This window comes from Dasypus novemcinctus, chromosome 1 (assembly GCF_030445035.2).
Source record: "Dasypus novemcinctus isolate mDasNov1 chromosome 1, mDasNov1.1.hap2, whole genome shotgun sequence".
Classification (NCBI taxonomy): Eukaryota; Metazoa; Chordata; class Mammalia; order Cingulata; family Dasypodidae; genus Dasypus; species Dasypus novemcinctus.
The window spans coordinates 45839642-45859841 of NC_080673.1; the positions used below are offsets into that span (position 1 = coordinate 45839642).

The window sequence follows — 20200 nt, forward strand, 5'->3', positions numbered from 1 at the left end:
CAAGTGGGTTTCATCCCAGGTATGCAAGGGTGGTTCAACACTAGTGTAATAAACCACATTGATAAATTGAAGAAAAATCATGATCCTCTTGATGGATGCAGAAAAGACATTTCACAAAATACAGCACCCATTCTTGATAAAAAACACTCCAAAAGATAGGAATCGAGGGAAGCTTTGTCAATATGGAAAAGTGCATATATGAAAAACCTACAGCCAGCATTGGCGCTCCATGCTTTCTCTGAGTAAGACAGTTGCCTCCAGGCACTAGGGTAAAGGTAGGAAAACTGAGAACGATGACCCCGAGGCACAGACATGTGGGGTCTCTGAAGGCCAAGGTCAGGACAGAACTAAGAAAAATGTTTCTAAGGAGTTTCTGACAACATTCTCAAATCATATGAAGACAATGATAAACTGAATCTAATGAAAGATCAACAAAGCCCAATTCCAGCTCAACTACAAAATGTATCAACTCAGTCCTAAACTCTAGGGAACTGACAGCAGAATGGGGATGCCCTTTATATGGCATAAATATTATTTACTCTTGTCTCCACTATTCTTTCACACACAGTGTGACAGTTTGAAGTTCTTTTATGAATTACAAAAAGAAAGAGATTATGTTCTTAAACTAATCTACAATTGTGAACATGGTATCCTTTGAATGCATTAGGTTCATTGTAGGTCACTTGATTATATTGCTTTGGTTAGACTACATGAGGTGTGACTCAGGTTCAGTCTCCATCCTCTTGCTGGGTCTTAAATAAATGGAGACACAGAGAGATAGGAAGCTGCCATATTATATTGATCCTGCCGTATGAAAGAGAGGACTGCAGGAAAACAAAGACACCCTGAGAAACTGAGAAAGGTCCCAGAGTCTGGAACCAGCAGAGCACAGAGGCACAGAAAGAGGCCCCCAAGGGGCCGGGTCCATGGAAAAGAACCGCAGCTGAGGAGACAAGCCCTGCCATATTCCTGACTGCCACATGGTAGGACACAAAGATCAACAGCACCTGGACACAAAGATCAACAGCATCAGAAGTTCTGATGGTGTCTTGATTTGGACATTACATAGCCTCAGAACTGTATGTTTTTACTCCAAATAAACTCCCTTTATAAAGCCAACCCATTTTGGGTACTTTGCATCACAGCCCTGTGGCGAATAACACACACGGTATCTGGCTTTCAACCAAAAACCTGAGACATGCATTGAAAAAAATGTAATCCATCATCAAGAAAAGTAGTCAAGTAAACCAGACACAGAGAAAGCCCAGCTATTAGGGAATCTAAAAATAACTATATTAAAGGATTCAGTACAAAAAGTGGTTGATATGTATGAATTGATGGGGAAGTTTGGTAGAGAGACGGAAACTATTAAAAAGAGACAAATGGGAAAATGGCTGTGGCTCAATTGACTGGGCTCCTGTCTACCATATGGGAGGCCCTGGGTTCATGTCCCAGGGCCTCCTTGTGAAGGCAAGCTGGCCTGAGACCAGAGAGAGCTGACGGCCTGCACCCGTGGAGAGCTGACAGCCCATGCCCGTGGGGAGCTGGCAAGGCAAGATGACACAACAAATGGAGACAAGCAGACAGAGAAGAACATGCAATGAACAGACACAGAGAGCAGACAGCAAGCAAGCAGCAAGTGGGGGAAAACAAACAAATAAATCTTTAAAAAAAGAGAGACAGATGGATATGCAAGAAATGAAAGGTACAGTAACAATGGTTAAGAATTCTTTAGATGGGTTTGACACAGCAGAGGGAAAAAAAATCATTGAATTTGAGTACATGTCAATAGAAATTAACTAAACTGAAACACAAAAAGGAAACACAAATAGGAAAAATAGGAGAGAATATGGTATCTTCAGGGCAATATCAAATGATGCAACATAATATATTTGGAATCCCAGAACATGAAGAAAAAGAAAATGAGGCAGAAGAAATATCTGAAAAGGTGAAGGCTAAGATTTTCTGATAAGAGATAACCCAGATACCCAAAAACCTCAGGGAATCTAAAGCAGAACAAAACAAAGAAAACCAAACCTAGGCACATCATAATTAAACTGCTAAAAAATAAAAAACAAAGAGAAAATCTTGAAAGCAGCAAGAGAAAAAGTAGACATTCAGAAAGCAATGATGAGAAAGACAGATGACCTGTCATCAGAAATAAAAAATGGAAGCCTGAAGACAATGGATTGACTTCTCTGAAGTGCTGGGGAGTGGGGGCAACTCAATCTAGAATTCTATGTCTATCAAAAATATGTTTCAAAACTGGAAGTAAACTTAAGATATTTTCAAAGGGGCAAAATATGAAAGAATTATTCTCCTACAGACCTGCATTACCAGAAATGCTCAAATTAGCCTAAAAAACATATGAGAAACAGCACAAGATAGAAACCAAGTTCTGCATTAAAGAATGAAGAAGGGAAGCAGCTGTGGCTCAACTGATAGAGCATCTGCCTACCATATGGGAGGTCCAGGGTTCAAACCCCGGGCCTCCTGACCCGTGTGTGAGCTGGCGCACACGCAGTGCTGATGTGCACAACGAGTGCCATGCCACACAGAGTGTCCCCCATGTAGAGGAGCCCCAAATGCAAGGAGTGCACCCCACATGGAAAGCCACCCCATGTGAAAAAAAGTGCAGCCTGCCCAGGAGTGGCACCGCACATACAGAGAGGTGACACAGCAAGATGACGCAACAAAAACAGACACAGATTCCCGGTGCCACTGACAAGAATGCAAGCAGACACAGAAGAACACATAGCGAATGGACACAGAGAGCAGGCAATGGAGTTGGGGGGGTGGGGAAGGAGAGAGAAAGAAAAAAATAAATCTTTTAAAGAAAAAAAAAGAATGAAGAAAACTAGAAAGGGTAAATACCTTGATATTAAAAAATAACTTAGGGAAGCAGACTTGGACCAATGGATAGGGCATCCGTCTACCACATGGGAGGTCCGCGGTTCAAACCCCAGGCCTCCTTGACCCGTGTGGAGCCAGCCCATGCGCAGAGCTGATGCGCGCAAGGAGTGCCCTGCCACGCAGGGGTGTACCTCGCACAGGGGAGCCCCATGCGCAAGGAGTGCGCCCCATAAAGAGAGCCGCCGAGCACAAAAAAAAGTGCAGCCTGCCCAAGAATGGCGCCACACACTCGGAGAGCTGATACAACAAGATAACACAACAAAAAGAAACACAGATTCCTGGTGCTGCTGATAAGGGTAGAAGCAGTCACAGAAGAACACACAGTGAATGGACACAGAGAATAGACAACTGGGGGGGGGCGGTAAGGGGAGAGAAATTTTCAAAAAAACTTGGGAAACGGACTTGGCCCAGTGGTTAGGGCATCCGTCTACCACATGGGAGGTCCGCGTTCAAAGCCCGGGCCTCCTTGACCCGTGTGGAGCTGGCCCACACGCAGTGCTGATGCGCGCAAGGAGTGCCATGCCACACAGGGGTGTCCCCCGCGTAGGGGAGCCCCACGCGCAAGCAGTGCGCCCCGTAAGAAGAGCCGCCCAGCGCAAAAGAAAGTGCAGCCTGCCCAGAAAAGGCACCGCCCACACTTCCTGTGCCGCTGACGACAACAGAAACGGACAAAGAAACAAGATGCAGCAAATAGACACAGAGAACAGACAACCGGGGGGGGGGGGGGCTGTGTGTGTTTGTGAATTAAATAAATAAATAAATCTTTTTTTAAAAAATCATATATGTAAAATCATATATGAAAGCCATACATACACACACATGCATACATATATGCACATAAAGTAAAATAAATTTTTAAAATACTAATTATTGATTTTATAAAGTAATAATGTACTATTGGGTTGATAGTTTAAGTAGAATTAAGATACATAATAACAAGGGCTCAGAGGGCAAAGGGTGTTAATTAGAAGTCTGTGTTGTACAGTTCTTATACAGTTTACAAAAATGTATAAAATGTGATATTTTTTAAATGCAAAAATAAAAATAAATACAAGAGATAAAATGGAATACTAAGAAACAGTCATGTCACAAAAAGAATGCAGCAAAGAAGGAACTGAGGAAAAAAGACAGAACAAATAGAATACAAATATCAAGATGGTATGTGTAAACTCATACATATCAATAATTACATTAAAGATAAATGAACTAAATACCTTGCTTAAAAAGCAAAGACCAACATGAATTTTTTTTATTTTGGTATAAAATAATTGGTATAAAAGCACTTCAAAAAGCATAATGCTTCAAATACAGAGGTGATTTTATCCTCCCATCATCATCATGAAAATATAAATGCATGAACTGTAAAAGAAGCATCTTGCCACATTTCAAGAATGATATACCTGGAACTAGGCAAAATCAAATCAAAAATATAGCTGAAATGTAAGATTAATAAAAGTAAAATGGCAATAATTTTCTTTAAGCAATGCCTGAAAGGGATATGTGGGAGAAATTCAGAGTATGGTAATTAGATATCAAGCATTTGTGTGGTGGTCACATTACAATATGGCAAGTAGGCCAATGAAGCTAAAAGTACATTCTATAATTGTTGGAGTACAGGGAGTGTGGGGGTGGGGGTGCAATTTCAACCTTCAGGGAAGAAATCTCCATCTCCTGACAGACAATAGCTTGCCATAAAGAAAACAACTCCATGCAATACTATTTCTTCAACCTAAAATGAGTCACATGATCATTTCACAGCCCAGGATATCTGAAGTTTGGTAGGCACCAAGAAGTGAGTCCTTATTGTCATTTTAAGAGCCTTATTTTAGCTATTGTACCCATTTTCTTTGTACTATTTCAGCAGATGTGTTGTTTTTTTTAACAGCTTGAAATGCAATTCACATACCATAAAATTCACACACTTAAAGGGTACAAGTCAATGATATTTAGTATATTCACAGAGGTATGAAAACACCACAAAATCAATTTTAGAACATATTCATCACCCCATTGAGTAACCCCACATCCATCAACAGCCACTCCCCATTTCTCCCCCAATACCCTCAGCCCCAGGAAACTACCAATATAATTTCTGTCTCTACAGATTTACTACTCTAGACATTTCACATAAATAAAACCATATAATAAGTGGCCTTTTGTGACTGAATTCTTTCACTTAGCAGCACAATGTCTTCACGGTTCATCCACATGGTACTATGATTAAGTATTTCATTTCTTTTTATTGTCAAATAATATTTCATTGTATGGCTATACTACATTCTATTTATCCATCAGTAGATATTTGAGTTCTTTCCACTTTTTGACTATTATGAATACTACTTCTATGAACATTGATGCACATGTTTTTGATATGGGTATAGGTTTTCATTCTTCTTGGGTATATACCTAGGAATCGAATTTCTGGATCATATAATAATTCTAAGTTTATCATTTTGAGGAAATACCAAACTGTTTTCCAAACTGACTACACCAGCAGTGTATAAGGGTTTCAAATTCTTGAAATCCACACCAACACTTGTTATTATTTGTCTTTCTTTATTATAGCCTTCCTAGTGAGCGTGAAGTGGTAGCTCGTTGTGGTTTCAATTTCTATTTCCCTAGTGACTAATAATGTCACTCTTTTCCTACGCTTCTTGACCACTTGTATATTTTCTTTGGAAAAATGACAATTCAAGTCTTTTGCCCAGTTTGTAATTGGGTTGTCTTTTTATCATTGAGTTGTAAGAATTTTTATATATTCTGGAGACAAGCCCTTATCAGAATTATGATTTATAGGCATCATATTAGTAAGTTGTCTTTTCACTTTCTTTATGATATTCTTAGCACCTTATGACCTTAAATACTGGCTCTTAGCTCAAAAGATACTCAAAGAAATCTTTCAGTAAATTAAAGAGGAAAAAATGTAGCACACATCCATCTAACCATAATTAAAGAAGTAATGGCTAGCTGTTTCCCACCTCCCCAGTGACCAATCTCCCCTTAATTCTCTGTAATTAATTACCCAAGTACTACAAAAGTCCAAGGGTGTCCAGAAACAAAGGCAGCATTCCTCAATCAACCTCTCTTGCAGAGAGTTCTAACCATCTAACTTTGCTCAGGCCAATGGTATTTGAGCAAAATTAATGTGTGAAACCTCTGGAAAGTGTTCTTAAAGCAAGAGAAAGTGTCAGACAACAAAAGGGAGCAAGTATCTTAGACCTGAGGTGATTTGTGGAAGTTAATCCATGCACAAGAAGTAGCGGGATCTAATCTCTAGAGGCATTGTATCAAACCTGCTCTGTCAACCTCTGGACTTCCTGAGAAAGAGAAAAAATAAACTTTACATTGTTTAAACCATCATTATTTCAAGTTTTTCTGTTATGTGCAACCAAACGAATCCTAACAAATGCAGCAAATTGAGCAAAAGCTCTTGATCTACATATACACAGATCAAATGCAAGTCCAGGTTCCATTTTGCAGTTTATTAAGTATCACCTACTGTCAAAATGATACCTGACTGCTTTTCCAACACAAAGAAGATAAAAATAGCAAAAACTGATACTGTTTAATATGTTTATATTAAACATAACATGCTCTATAAAGTTACCCAATAACCATTGTGCACAGACTACGTCAGAAACCCATATACAATGCTCCTATTGGGTTATGTTTATTTTCCTTTAATAAGAAGAATAAAAACACTAGAGTTTTCTGTGCAGTAATGTGGTACAGAAGAAGAGGATAGCTGACTGTCAGTTGTTTGACCAAATCTAATCCCAGTCCTGCCCACTTACGTGCAACAATTCAATTTCATTTAATCCAGCAGAAATTTGGTGAATGTCCACCACATATAAATCATTGCATTTAGTATAATAGTATGCCGGTCCCCTACCTTCATGGAATTAATAATCTATAATAATCTAATAGATAGTTACAAATTACTTACAATTCTCAGTAGTCTACTTTGGCCAGAAACCAGGGAGCTAGGTAAGAGAAGAGCCCACCTCATTCAATCTTCTCATTAAATATTGTCTTTGAAGCACCAGATTTAGGCTAATGATCTCAAAGTATACCAAATCCCACCTCCACCCCCTGATCTTGTTCCACAAATGGGAGATCAATAGCAATACAATGACAACAGAGCTGGCTGGAACCCAAGAGCCCCACAAACACTATCCATTGGTAACAGCAAACCTGAATAGATGATTCCTTGTTTAGAGATGAGGAAGTAAAACAAAGACAACAGGAATCTGTAAATCAAATGAAAAGCAGTTCGCTCTTGAAGACTCATGGAGACACACTTTGAGACTTAATCTAAGAGCTTTAGAAAAAGTTACGACTTGTGGAGAAGCATGTGCTACTTTTAAAAAATAAAGATTTCTGGAATATTAGTTGTATAACTTATAATATTGAGTGCCTATGTCTATATAAAATGCTGGATTCCATAAAGTGAACACACCCTTATTCCCCCTAAAAGTACTTGGAAAATTTACCAAAAAATCGCCAATATCCCCCACCTCTGCACTATTTGAAATGCCTACTAGGTATCTCAGAAGAAATATTAATATAAGATTCTAGAGGTCAGGGAAGTAGACCAGATAGAGATTATAAATTTGGGAGTTAACAACATACAGATGACACAAGTTAAGAGGCTGGATGAGGTCATAAAGAAGTATGAATAGAGAAGAGCTCTAAGATAACTCCAACAGTAATAGGTCTGGGAAATAAAGAACTGGCAAAGGAATCTAGAAAAGGGTCAGCCAGATAAAAAAACAGTAGGTGAGATGTTCTTGAAGGAAGTGTATCATTAAGAAGAAGAGTGGTCAGCCATGTCAAATGGTGGTGACAGGAAAGTAACATGAGGGTTAAGAACTAATCCATGAATTTAGCAACATAGAGATCATTGATGACTTTAACAAAATCAACTACAAGAGAGACTTTGCAGCAAAGGCCTGACTGAACTAAGAAAACATAGTATGATTAGAGGTTAGCGATAATGGCCTACTTGGGGCTAGTAGTTATGAACTAGAAAAGATCCTGGTGAACACGGTTGAATGCATCTCTCTTGGAGGAGAGAAGGCAAAGCTGAAACTTAAGTAGAGGTTGTGCAAACAAGTATAATAAAGTAAGGAAAGTTCAATGGAGTTTATAGAGTAGGACTATAATGACTGACTGTGAAATGTGAGGGCCAAGGGACAGTAAGATCAATTGATTATAGGTCTTGATGAGAGATCAAAGGATTCTTGAAGCTGAGGTACTTAAGCGTAAGTGGGAGAGACAGGTTCAGAAAGAAGCAACCTTGCAATTCAGATTACAGAGGGGATGCATGTCTTTGTAAAGGCAGGACTAAGGAAGGTCATGGGAAGACACAGCTGAGGTAAGGTAAAGGACAAGTTGACTGAAGGAGAGGCATTCAAGGCATCAGGGGCTAAGTACTTGAAAGGACCATCCAAAAGGATATTAAAATTATCAAGAATTACAAAAGGAGTACAACTGGAGATATAGATAAAGAGCTAAAAGCACTAAGGAATGAAGATTCCAAAAGCAGTTCAAATTACAGGTAAAAAGGTAAAAAACAAAATACAGATTGCAGTTACTCACATTGAGGGTGAAACCATGGGAAATGAGAGGGAAGGAGGTGGGGGCAATCTGAGGAAATACCAAAATTGAAGAGGCAATGGCCAAAAACAGAAAGGGCCAAGAGTTTGGGAAAGTACAAGCATGGCTCACTGTCATGGATGCTAAAGAAGAGAAGAGTCTCGGGAGGTAGAAGGTGAATACCAAGTCAAATACTGCCTACACCAGGTAAGAGCTATCCATGATTTCCCACTGGCTTTCTCTTCTGAATGCACCGCAGTCATCTATCTAACTTGACATGACTAAAACTGGTTTCCCATCATCCCGTATCCTTATTCCTCCTTTGTTTTTGATTTTAATAAATGGCACCAATCAGTTGCTCAAGCCAAAAGCTTTCCCTTGCTTTACACACACCCCAACTTCCAATTTATCTCCCAATTTATCTCAAAAATCCCCCTCAAATGGATCCCCTGGTTTCTATTCTTACTGTCACCACTCTAATTCATGGCTCCCTCATCACATAAGCTACTCATTCTTATCTACTCTTGCCATCTCCAAACCTTTTTCACTCTTCTAAAGCAAGCTTTGAAAAATACAAATGTGATTACGTCACTCACTGCCACAGTCACTCACTGCCACACATAATGCATAAAGCTCAATCCCCAGCTTAATGGGTAAACCTTAATGGACAAAGTTCAGAGACCTTAAGTTCAGGCCCCTGCCTACATCCCAAGCTTCCCCTCAGGCCACTCTCCCTGGCTTTTGCTCCAGTAATGCTGGCTGCCTCCTGGTACCTCAAATGGGCCATATCTTCTCTTGACTACAGGCCTCAACATGTGCTATTCACTCTACTGGGTATATGAGTCTCAGTGCCAGCTGGGTCCAAACAACCCTTCAGTATTTAACTTAGGTATCAGAGCCACCGGATGCCTTTCTTTTACTGTCTAGACTAGCTTACAACTCCCTGCCAGGAGTTCCCAGAAAAAAAAACACATGCCCAAATGAAGAAAAGTAAGAGATTTCTACAAGAGAGAATGGAAAGGTAGGAATCTAGGTCTCTCACTCCACTTTAATAAGGGAACTCTCTTTTTTCTGTTTTATATCCACATAAATGTAAACATTTTATTGGAGAAGATGGTCTTCCTTCCTATAACGCAGTTTGAAAACCACCAGAGTAGATCAGCCCTAGGTTTTTCCCAGGTCTGAGAGTCCCCTCATGAGATGTTATCATTTTTTATGTGAAAATGACCCCACAGTAATACCTCATCAATCTTTGTGATTAGGAGATAGGGTGCTTCTAATCCTAATAAGTGTCATGGTTGACAAGGAACAGTTGGCAAGATCAAGGTCTCATAGAAAATAAGGAGTTAGTGAAAAACAATGCAAATTGCATTTTAAAAATATGAAAACACTAGATTATCCTGCACTTCCAAAACAACCAGATCTACCGATCCAATACATTTTCTAGTAGAAAGCCCTGCTGACTCTCACTTCCGTCAATTATTTAGAAACTATCACAATTACACAGTAACAAGCTTGAGACCTAAGAGCTTGGACTTTACAAACAGAATGCAGGGGTTCAAATCTTAGCTTTTCCACTTCCCAGCTACATGATCTTGGGAGAATGTCTTAACTACCCTGTGTCTTACTTTCTCATCATTAAGTGGGAAGGATAATATCCACCTGATAGAGCTACAGTTAGGATTAAATGAAACAAGACAGAAATCTTCTGCACACTGTCTGGCACTTAGAAAGGACTCAGTCAGGGCTAGGTCTGGGTGTGCACACATGCATATGCTCAGGTTTCATGACAGTGACTGAATCACTTTGTAGAGTTTTAAAACCAGTCCTGACTGGCTTGAAATTCAGCCTTTTTTACACTGACATTCTCCTTTCTTTCATTTTTCCCAATCTTGGCAAAATGCTAAAATACCTGTTCTTTTCATAGTAGCACCAAATCATCATCCTCCTTGAAGGCACATTTTTACATACCAGGTCTTTAATTCATTTACTGGAAAGTGAAACAGACCTTCCCTCTCTCCACTGCTTCCCACAGACCCACCTACACTGTCTAAGGGGAAAGGAAGCATTAATTATTTTTATACTCTTGGGTTCTAACCTCAGCTGAACTTCTGCTAAAAAAAATTTTTCATATTGTAAACTTTTATTATATAAATATGAAACAGCCTTATCTAAAAACCACTGTTGCCAAAACCCAGGCTGGCAAGGAATCAGTATAGACTCAGCTGTTAATAAGGAAATATTATATGAGGACCATGTGTTTCCCTAGTGCTACGGGAGGACATGGAAACGCATAATGCCAGGTAAATAGTAATACTGACAGACATGAAAATTTTTTCATTCTTTACTTCCTTCTCTCCAATGAAGACTGTTTTCTAACTAAACAGCTAAAAGTTACACGACAAGAAAAAAATCACTAGTCTTTGAATAAACAGAGTTTACCTAAAATCCTCCATCACATACAGAGTATACCCACTGAAAATTCCCACACCAAAAAATAAATACTCTTCTGTATTAATAATTAATCCCCCTTTTTGGCTTTGTCAACCACTTCCTCACTCTCATTATTCTTTAATGCTACAAATAAGGCTTGGGTCAACAATGAAATGCCACAGGGTTGTTTTTCAAGTGGCAACACTGGTTAGAATGACTCCAAACTTGAGCCAAGATTAAGCTATCACACTTCACAGCTAAAGACTATGACCAAGACTAAACTGTTCATAATAAATATACAGGCTGGAAATGGAACAAGATAACAAGCATTCTTCCTGGCCATGGGAATCTAAGTTACCATTAACCTCTATTTAAAAATCATTTTTTAATGACTCTTTCATCAAGTCCAATAATTCCAATAACTTACCGGTCAATTACTTCTACGTCAAAACAAAACCGTCTGTCAATGGAGTCAGTATGCCTTTTGGTACATTCTTTCAAAAAGATGACCTCTCCATCCCCCTGCAAATAATTATTTTAAACATTTTGAAAAACTACAGTATAAATCTATACACAGTGAGACACCTTATATTAGGAAGAAAAAACAAGGTTCAAGATTTTAAGTGCCTTCTCTTCAACTTAGTCTCTTTCAAACCAGGTTCTGTAACAACTATTTATTTTTAAATGTACATTCAATTCTTTTTTTTTAAGATTTATTTTATTTATTTATTACCCCTCCCTTCGTTTTTGCACTTGCTGTCTGCTCTCTTGTACATCTGTTGTGCTCTCTGTGTCTCCTCATCTCTTCTTTAGGAGGAACCGCGAATCGAACCTAGGACCTCACAAGTAGGAGAGAGGCACTCAGTTGCCTCAGCCACTTCAGCTCCCTGGTTTGTTGTGCCTCTCATTGTTTTTTCTCTTTGTATCTCTTTGTCAGAGTATACACACTGAAGACTCTGGTTGAGTCATCTGGTTGCGTCAGGTCACCATGCCTCCCCCATCATGCCAGCTTGCTGTCTTGCTCATCTTCTCCAGGAGGCACCAGGAGCCAAACCCGACACCTCCCATGTGGTAGATGGGAGCTCAATCACTTGAGCCACATCTGCTTCCCCAGTAACCACTATTTAAAATCTAAAATTTTAATAATTTTGTTGTCCTCTATTACTGAAGATCTTCTAGATCTCGTTTTGGTTATTGTAGCATTAAACCAGATATAACCAATGCTAGTTTTAAAAGAGAGATTAACAAGTCAGTTTCCATCTGCTAGAATATTTGTTATTCTCTGATCATACTCTTTTGAAAAGAACAATCATTTGTTTTTATTTCATATTGGGTTATATGTCAACATGTGGCCTTTATGACCTGGTAAAACAAATTCCATATGGGTCAACCTATAAGTACACAAAGGATCAGAGATCAGTTACTGTGATCCTCTAATGCTTGAACCACTCATTCTACGTGGTTTTGCTGTTCCCTAAGTGAATCACCCTGAATTATCTTTAGTTAATTTTTTAAATAACTAAACCATCCTCTGTAAGAGCATTAAAAAAGAGTTAAAAGGCCGGAGACAGAAGCAATGCAGGAACACAGATCCTCAATAAAGAAGAATTCTAAGAGATCCGAGCACACACTTGTATAACATAATATTTTGTAGAATGTGAGGGTGTCTAAAAAACCTTAAACCAACAATCAAATATATAAATATCCAATATCACAATCATTATATTCTAAACTGTATTGCTTATTTGGTGACTAAAACAGAAACATATCCCTAAACAGGAATGGCCTAAAACTTAAATTAGCTCTGACAGGAAACTTGGAATCAAACTTGATGTTTAAACTTAACTCCAATATCCTTCAAGAGTGACATCTTCACCTCCTCCTCTTCTCCATGGCCCTGTTTTTCCATGTCCATTTCAGTAAACTTGTTACATAAATGTGTTTTTATTATAAGCTATATTAAATAGTTTTCAGAAAGAAACTAAGTATATATAAATAGAAGTAAATGTGTTAGTTCTGTATTCACTTAAGCAAAACTAGGCCCAGCCATTCAGCATGGAATAAATTAACTCATCTCCTAAAAAAGTGTTACCAATTATGTTCAACCATGGTGGGTAGAGTTTTGTCTCAATAATCAAAATAATGTTTGATTACTGTGAGCGGTAGCTTCTATTTAAAACACATATAATGACCATCTCTCCTACACAATTAACTTCTGTGATGTTACCCCCCCCCCCAATCATGCTTTGTTTTGCTATTTATCTCTTTGGAAGAGTAGTGCCTAAGTGAGAACCTTATAAGCCTAGCTGAACAAGAGTGAAGCTCGTTGTACAGCACTCGACAGAGCTTTCAGGCTAAGAAATGGGGGCGAGTCAGACCTCTTGTGTTAATACCAGCGGACCAGGCACCGCCTCGCTGAGCCATGAATGTTTGCTGTGCACATTATCTTTTTCTTCCAATCACAGTGACATTAAGGGACTCTACTGTTCTCTTAACAAGGTAAGAAATAAAAACCCATCAATGCAATTCAGAACATACAAGAGTTACTGTTTTACAGTGTGATTTTTAGAAACAAGAGAAAGCCAAAACTTTAATTCTAAAAATGAAATTAAGTGTGTTAATCATTAGTAAATATAAACACCATTAAATAACACCGTCAGAGACTGCCTCTCACACAGAATGCAGAGTGTATGACAAAATACTTACCAGAAGTTTTCCTCCAGATCTGTGCTCAAATGGGATCATGCTGAACTTCTTGGCTGCTTTCCGATACATGCAGTAATGTTTCACCCAACTGGAACCAAATGGAGCAGGCCCTTCAACAGAAAAAAGTTCTTGATAGTTTCCTCACAACTAATGAAACATGCCAGGTACCAAATTCATTAATAAGGAGAGAAAACCCAATAAGCAGCAACAAATACTAACACAGCTCAATGAAACAAATCCACAATGCTGCTGATTCTAATAAAAGGGGAGAATTGGGAAAAATAAGAAGGCACACATGCAGGTAACTTGAAGCAAGAACCTAAGGTATTTTTACCAATACAGAAGTGATTTAAAGATAACCTTTTAAAATAGTTTGCCAGAAGAATCAACAGACACCTCATACCCAAAAACTCGTACTTATGGGGAAGCAGATTTGGCTCAATGGACAGAGCATCCACCTACCATATGGGAGGTCCAAGGTTTAAACCCCGGGCCTCCTTGACCCGTGTGGAGCTGGCCCACGTGCAGTGCTGATGGGCGCAAGGAGTGCCATGCCACGCAGGGGTGTCCCCCGCATAGGGGAGCCCCACACACAAGGAGTGTGCCCCGCAAGGAGAGCGTGATAAAAGTCCAGCCTGCCCAGGAGTGGTGCCACACACACAGAGAGCTGATGCAGCAAGATGACGCAACAAAAAGAGACACAGATTCCCAGTGCCGCTGACAAGAATCCAAGCAGACACAGAAGAACACACAGCGAATGGACACAGAGAACAGACAACTGGGTGGGGGAAGGGAAGAGAAATAAATAAATAAATCTTTGGGAAAAAAAACCACCAAACTCATACTTGTAAGCTATCCTTTCTTGTTTGGTTGTAGATGTGAAGAATTTGCGAAGGTTTCAAAGGTTCCATTTAATACATCTTGGTGGTTTGGGGCTCAATTCTGGCCTCTCAGAATGAAAGAATTGTAGAATCAGAGTGCTGAGAAAAAGCATTAGTTGGGAAATCCACCTACAGCTTTCACCCCACTGTAGCACCCAGGGAAACAGCCACCCTGACCAATGATGATAACAGTAAGCTTTAGAAATGAAAGGTGAAGCATAAGAAATACAGGAGCCTTATGGAGGGATACACTGTCCACAGATGCAACCGAGTTTTATCGGAATCCCTCCTAACTCTGTCAGTACTGCCACCATCTGAGCTCTTAAAGGAAGTGCACCACGGCAGGGGTCCTCACATCTGGAACTTCACACACCAGCAAAAGTCCAATCATAACCTAACAAAGGTTTGACCCAGCGGAGGCTGACAATGTTTTCCTTTATTAAGTAAAGACATTTTTTAAAAGGCAATTAGAATCTATTATCACCATAAATTCACCTACAAGGGTTCTATACCTAAAAATCAATAAGGACAAACTCAGGAGGGAGGAAAAAGAGTAGTTTAAAAGAAATGCAGGTAGCTTTCGGAAAAGCTAATTACACTGTCTTGGGGTAGGGGAAGAAAGGGGTTATTAGATGATCATAAACTTCACCTCAGACCATCATTAGTCCAAACACTAGAATTCAGCAACCACTGGTATATGTGCTACAAACACCTATCATTTGTAGGAAGCGGTTGTGGCTCAACTGATAGAGCATCCACCTACCATATTGAGGGTCCAGGGTTTGATACCCAGGGCCTCCTGACCCATGTGGTGAGCTGGCCCACACACACAGCTGCTGTGCACAAGGAGTGCCGTGATGCATAGGGGTGCCCCACGTACAAGAAGTGTGCCCCACAAGGAGAGCCGCCCTCCATGAAAAAAGCGCAGCCCACCCAGGAGTGGCACCACACACAGAGAGAGCTGATGGAGCAAGATGACACAGCAAAAAAAGCAACACAATTTCCCAGTGCAGCATGACAAGAATGCAAGTGGACACAGAACAACACATAGCAAATGGACACAGAGCAGATAACGACAGGGAGGGGGAGAGAAATAAATCTTTAAAAAAAAAAAAAACAGCTATCATTTGTACAGTGCTCTCTGGTTCACAAAAATAATTCACAGATAGGTCACTTAATACTAAGGAAAGCAAAATCTCAGACAGGGATGGTACATTATTGTCTTTATAATCTAAAGAAACTTAAGCTTAGACCAAAGCCATGAGAAATGAGGATGCCAAATGAAGTTTGGCTCTAGCCTCAAATCTCAAAGCCTTTCCACTTTCCAAGCCATCAGCTCCTTTTCACACCCACCTGACTCAGGAAAGAGGCTGATGATGCTCCTTCACACCTGTGTGAGCTCCAGGCAAACGTTAGAGAGAGGGTGCAAACCGATGCCAGTCTCAGACCAGGAAATCCCAGCATTTAGTAGCTGGGTGATCTAGAAACAGTATTTACTTCTCAAAGCCTCACTTACCTCACCCATACATGGGATAGTAATAGCACTTTATACTTGATGGTGTGGTTTTATGGATTAAAGGCAGTAACTTGTATAAAGTGCCTATCGCACAGAGCCCCACACTCAGTAGGTGACAAAATTTTGCCACTATTGTTATTGTTGGTTTTTCCTGGCTAGCTCTGGCTCAATTCCTCTCAAAGCCAATAACTTGAACAACAGTTACTAATCTATCCAAAAATTAAAGCTTTGTGTGATTTTCACATGGGCATATAATAAAAAGAATTCTATCATTCTCATGTTTGTAATCTGCATTTTAATTTTGTTCTTTCAAATTCAATAAACAAACTCAGACTAAGGAAAATTTCAGAGTTCTGCCATGTCCTCTACTGCTCTACATGATCAGTGAAGACTGTGATATCCCAGATAAAATAGAGCAAATGAAAAAGTAAAGGGAAGCAGCTGTGGCTCAAGTAATTGAGCTCCCATATGGAGGACCCAGGTTCAATCCCCAGGAACTACTAGTAGAAAAAGTAAAAAGTTGTCCCAGACTTGCATCGAGAGGCATCAAAAAGACAATGACACAAACCAGATAGGAAAAAAAAAAGTGTATTATTTTGCTGACTGCTTACAATATAAACTTTAATTCAAAAACACAGATATCACTAACTGTTCACTGAATATTCTCTGCTACTAAATTGGTCATTTTGAAAATCCTGCAAATTAGCCAGGCATAACAAAAGAACTAACAATTATAAGGCACTCTAATTACCATCAAGGGGTAAGGAAGAAAAATAGTAAATACAGAGAGCTTTTCATATTCTTCTCATTTCTACAACTAGCAATAATGTTCTCCAATTGAAAAACTATGGTTTAAGAGATTTGCTAATGGGGGAAAAAAAAAAAAGGACCAAACTGTTAAAAGTCTGAAAAAGTTTCAGGGTCCCTTAGTTTTCAAAATAAAGGATGCCCATGTGCTGTATATTCACTAAGACAGCAACAGTGTTAAAAAAAAAAAAAAAAAAAAAAAAAACAACTTCTGTGAAATAAGTTAGGATGCTATCTATGAATATTTTTTATAGCTATCTGGACTCTCCCTGATAATTTTGGTTAAAAATCTGAACTATCCCATATCAATATGGAAAGAAAAGATGGGAAGGAAAAATAGAAATACGTTCCCTTTGACTGTAACTTGAAGGAGAGTAAGGGGCAGTGTGGGGAGGGGGCAGGATGTATGTGTAGGCCTATCTCTGATAAGGATAGGGGTACGGGAAGGGAGGGAAAATATATTGACCATGAAAAAGAATAGCAACACCCTTTCATGCCTGCCTGTTGTTCAGCCTCACCCCAGATTCTGGCTCCCTTAACAAGCAAGTTCCAAGGAGCCAGTGTGTGGAGCAGATGTAGCAGGGGTGCAAGGAGCAGGGTGCTCCCAGCCATTCCTAACCACACTGTCCAGTCTCTACAGCAGGAGTGTGTTCTCCCCAAATGTGCAAAATATGCCTCCGAAGAAAGGAGGGAGCAAAGAAAGTGGTCAGGATAATTATCCCAAAGATGCCATAGTCATTAGATTAATAATAGCAGCATTATAAAATAACTAGGATTTTTAACCACTCTTTCAGCCACCATTTGAATGCCTCTTACTTTTTTCCTGTACATAAAGGTAGCCTTCTGCTGTAAACTGACTTGCTCGTTTGTGGTCCTTGGGATTCTGTCTGATTTTGTTCATAAGTTCTTCCACTTCTGACCTTGTTCCTTCAAAACGATTCCGTGTCTGAAATGGATAAAACATGTAAATGTGATTTTTTTAACTTCTCACGTGAGTTTTTTTTTTTTTCATTCACATTTTTAAATCTCTGGATAATCAAATGGTAGTGAAATTTGTAAAATTTTTCTAAAAATTTCTCAAAATACCCCCACCTTTTCAATGTCTTCTTCTTGAGATGCTTATTCCAAGACAAAAAAATTGCTGGTAAAAGAGCTAATAGAGGAGTATAAGCCAAGGTAATTAAATGTAGTTTATTTTTGGACTTCTAACAACAAGAATAATTCTATTATTCAACATTAGAATTCCTGTCTTCAGGTCTCACACTATCATTAAATTCTTAGACTTGAAAAAAAATGAGATCATAAAATTTCTACCTGAGAAATCATCCCCTTGCAATAATAAATCTGAGTCAATTCATTACTATTATACTAGTAGTATGCCTAAGCACTCAGAATCTGAAAATTATTTTGTAAACTAATAATTACAAGTGTCAGTTTTGCCAGGTCATGGTAATTACACTCAAAAGTGACATTTCTTCCCAGAAGAAGGAAGTGGGTGGTGGGGTACCTCAACGACCTAATAGAAATAATATCTTTGACCTCTGAAGAGACAAATCAAGTTTCTGAAACCCAGAGGACTTCGTATCCAGCATCTTTGTCAAACAGAAAATGGATGTACAAAGTGACAAAACTACCATGGCAATTGTGATGAGTCAGCACCATGTTTTTGGACGTTTCTTTCATCCATATTCAAAAATAAACATATTAATACCAAAAACTGCCAGTATATACATATTAAAATGTCTCCTCTCTCAATGAAAGGGGTTACCAAGAGTCCTAAGAGAAAAAAAAAAGTAGAACAGCAAATACTTTTAGGGGGTTGGGGAATCTGATAAATGTAGATCATAAAGTGAAGATTTGATCTGCAGAGACCTATTTCTAAAACAGTTTTTTTTTTTAAATATTTATGTACTTGAAGAAAGTACAGGGCTACAAAGAGGTTGGAACTCATCCAAGAATCAACCTTTTCCCCAAAGGAGCCCTTGTAGAAGACAGAATTTAGAAACAAATATCTGGGCACAGTGCAGGGTCCTAGCAAAGAGGATATTATTGCTTCTAGGTCTTCTCAGAAGAGTTAGGAACTATATGCATGTATACAATACAGTCACTCATATATATTTATACACTCATTCACATTCATACAGCACTACTTCTGTGTCTGTCTGTACATTTAAAAATCTATGGGGAAGCGGATGTGGCTCAAGTGATAGGGCCTCCGCCTACCATATGGGGGGAACCCCGTTCAATCCCTGGGGCCTCCTGGTGAAAAAGAAGAGAAAGCACACCTGCACAGCCAGCCAGTGCCTGCGTGGTGAACCAAGTGCCCACACAGTGAGCTGAGTGCCTGTGTGGCGAGCCAAGTGCCCACGTGAGTGCCCATGTGGCAAGCTGAGTGCCCACGCAAGTGCCCATGTGGTGCGCCAAGTGCCTGCACAGCGAGCCGAGTGCCTGCGTGGTGAGCTGAGTGCTCCCATGAGTGCCCGCACGGCAAGCCGAGTGCCCATGCAAGTGAGTCACACAGCAAGACAATGATGCAACAAAAGAGAGACAAAGGTGAGAGTCAAGCTGAAGCTCAGCAGAGACCAGGAACTGAGGTGGCGCAATTGTCAGGGAACCTCTCTCCACATCAGAGGTCCCCAGGATCGACTCCTGGTGAATCCTAGAGGAGAAAGATGAGAAGAGGAGACAGAAAGAGAAATAGATACAGAAGATCTCACAGCGAATAGACACAGACAGCAAAAACAGCAGGGCGGGGGAGGGGGAGGGAAAGGGAAACAAAGAAAAAACCTATGCGTTCTTACTAATAAGTCCAACTCCAATGCAATATCTACCTTAGGGCTGTTTTTAGTCTACCACTTTACAAATTTGTACATTTCTTCTCAGTGAGAAAGCTTGTTCCCATTTTTCTCAATATATGTACTTACTTGCTTGATGAATGTATCTGCGCAATGTAACCAATCTCACCAGTTCTCCAACCGCCTCTTGTACATGCCTTTTCTCTGCCTACACACCGCCACCCACCCCGCTTGCCCTGCTGCAGACACCTCAGGCAGTTACCCCTCTTCCCCTAACTGTCCCACTTCCTCAGACGCTATGACTCTGTGCTGGGAAGGGAAGGGAAGGTTTATCTAGTTTTACCCGTACCATTTTTAGATAAATTATGAATCAGGGAAGAAGCGTATTTTTTAATGTGAACAGGAATCAGTAGAATGGGCAGAACCGAGCAATTTCCAGGTGTTCATAAAGATATGCTCTAATAATAATGTTACCCTATAAATGTTACAAACAGCATCGACTGAATACTTGCCCCGTGACTACTGCATTTGGGGCACTTCACAGGGCTTCG

The 20200-nt window shown here is 39.7% G+C and overlaps 1 protein-coding gene across 3 annotated transcripts in view; it reads right to left on the minus strand.

Annotated features, from left to right (window-relative positions):
* Positions 1–20200, minus strand: part of ARHGAP10 (Rho GTPase activating protein 10) — a 337104-nt gene that overhangs the window by 186715 nt on the left and 130189 nt on the right. For all 3 annotated transcript variants that reach the window (XR_011648553.1, XM_058284486.1, XM_058284541.2), the window contains 3 exons: positions 17671–17800; positions 13651–13760; positions 11372–11466 (listed from right to left, as the gene is read on the minus strand). Coding sequence is in view for 2 of the 3 variants with exons in the window: in XM_058284486.1 (XP_058140469.1) it covers positions 11372–11466; positions 13651–13760; positions 17671–17800 (335 nt within the window). In the remaining variant the exon portion in view is untranslated. The remainder of the gene's footprint in view (positions 1–11371; positions 11467–13650; positions 13761–17670; positions 17801–20200) is intronic.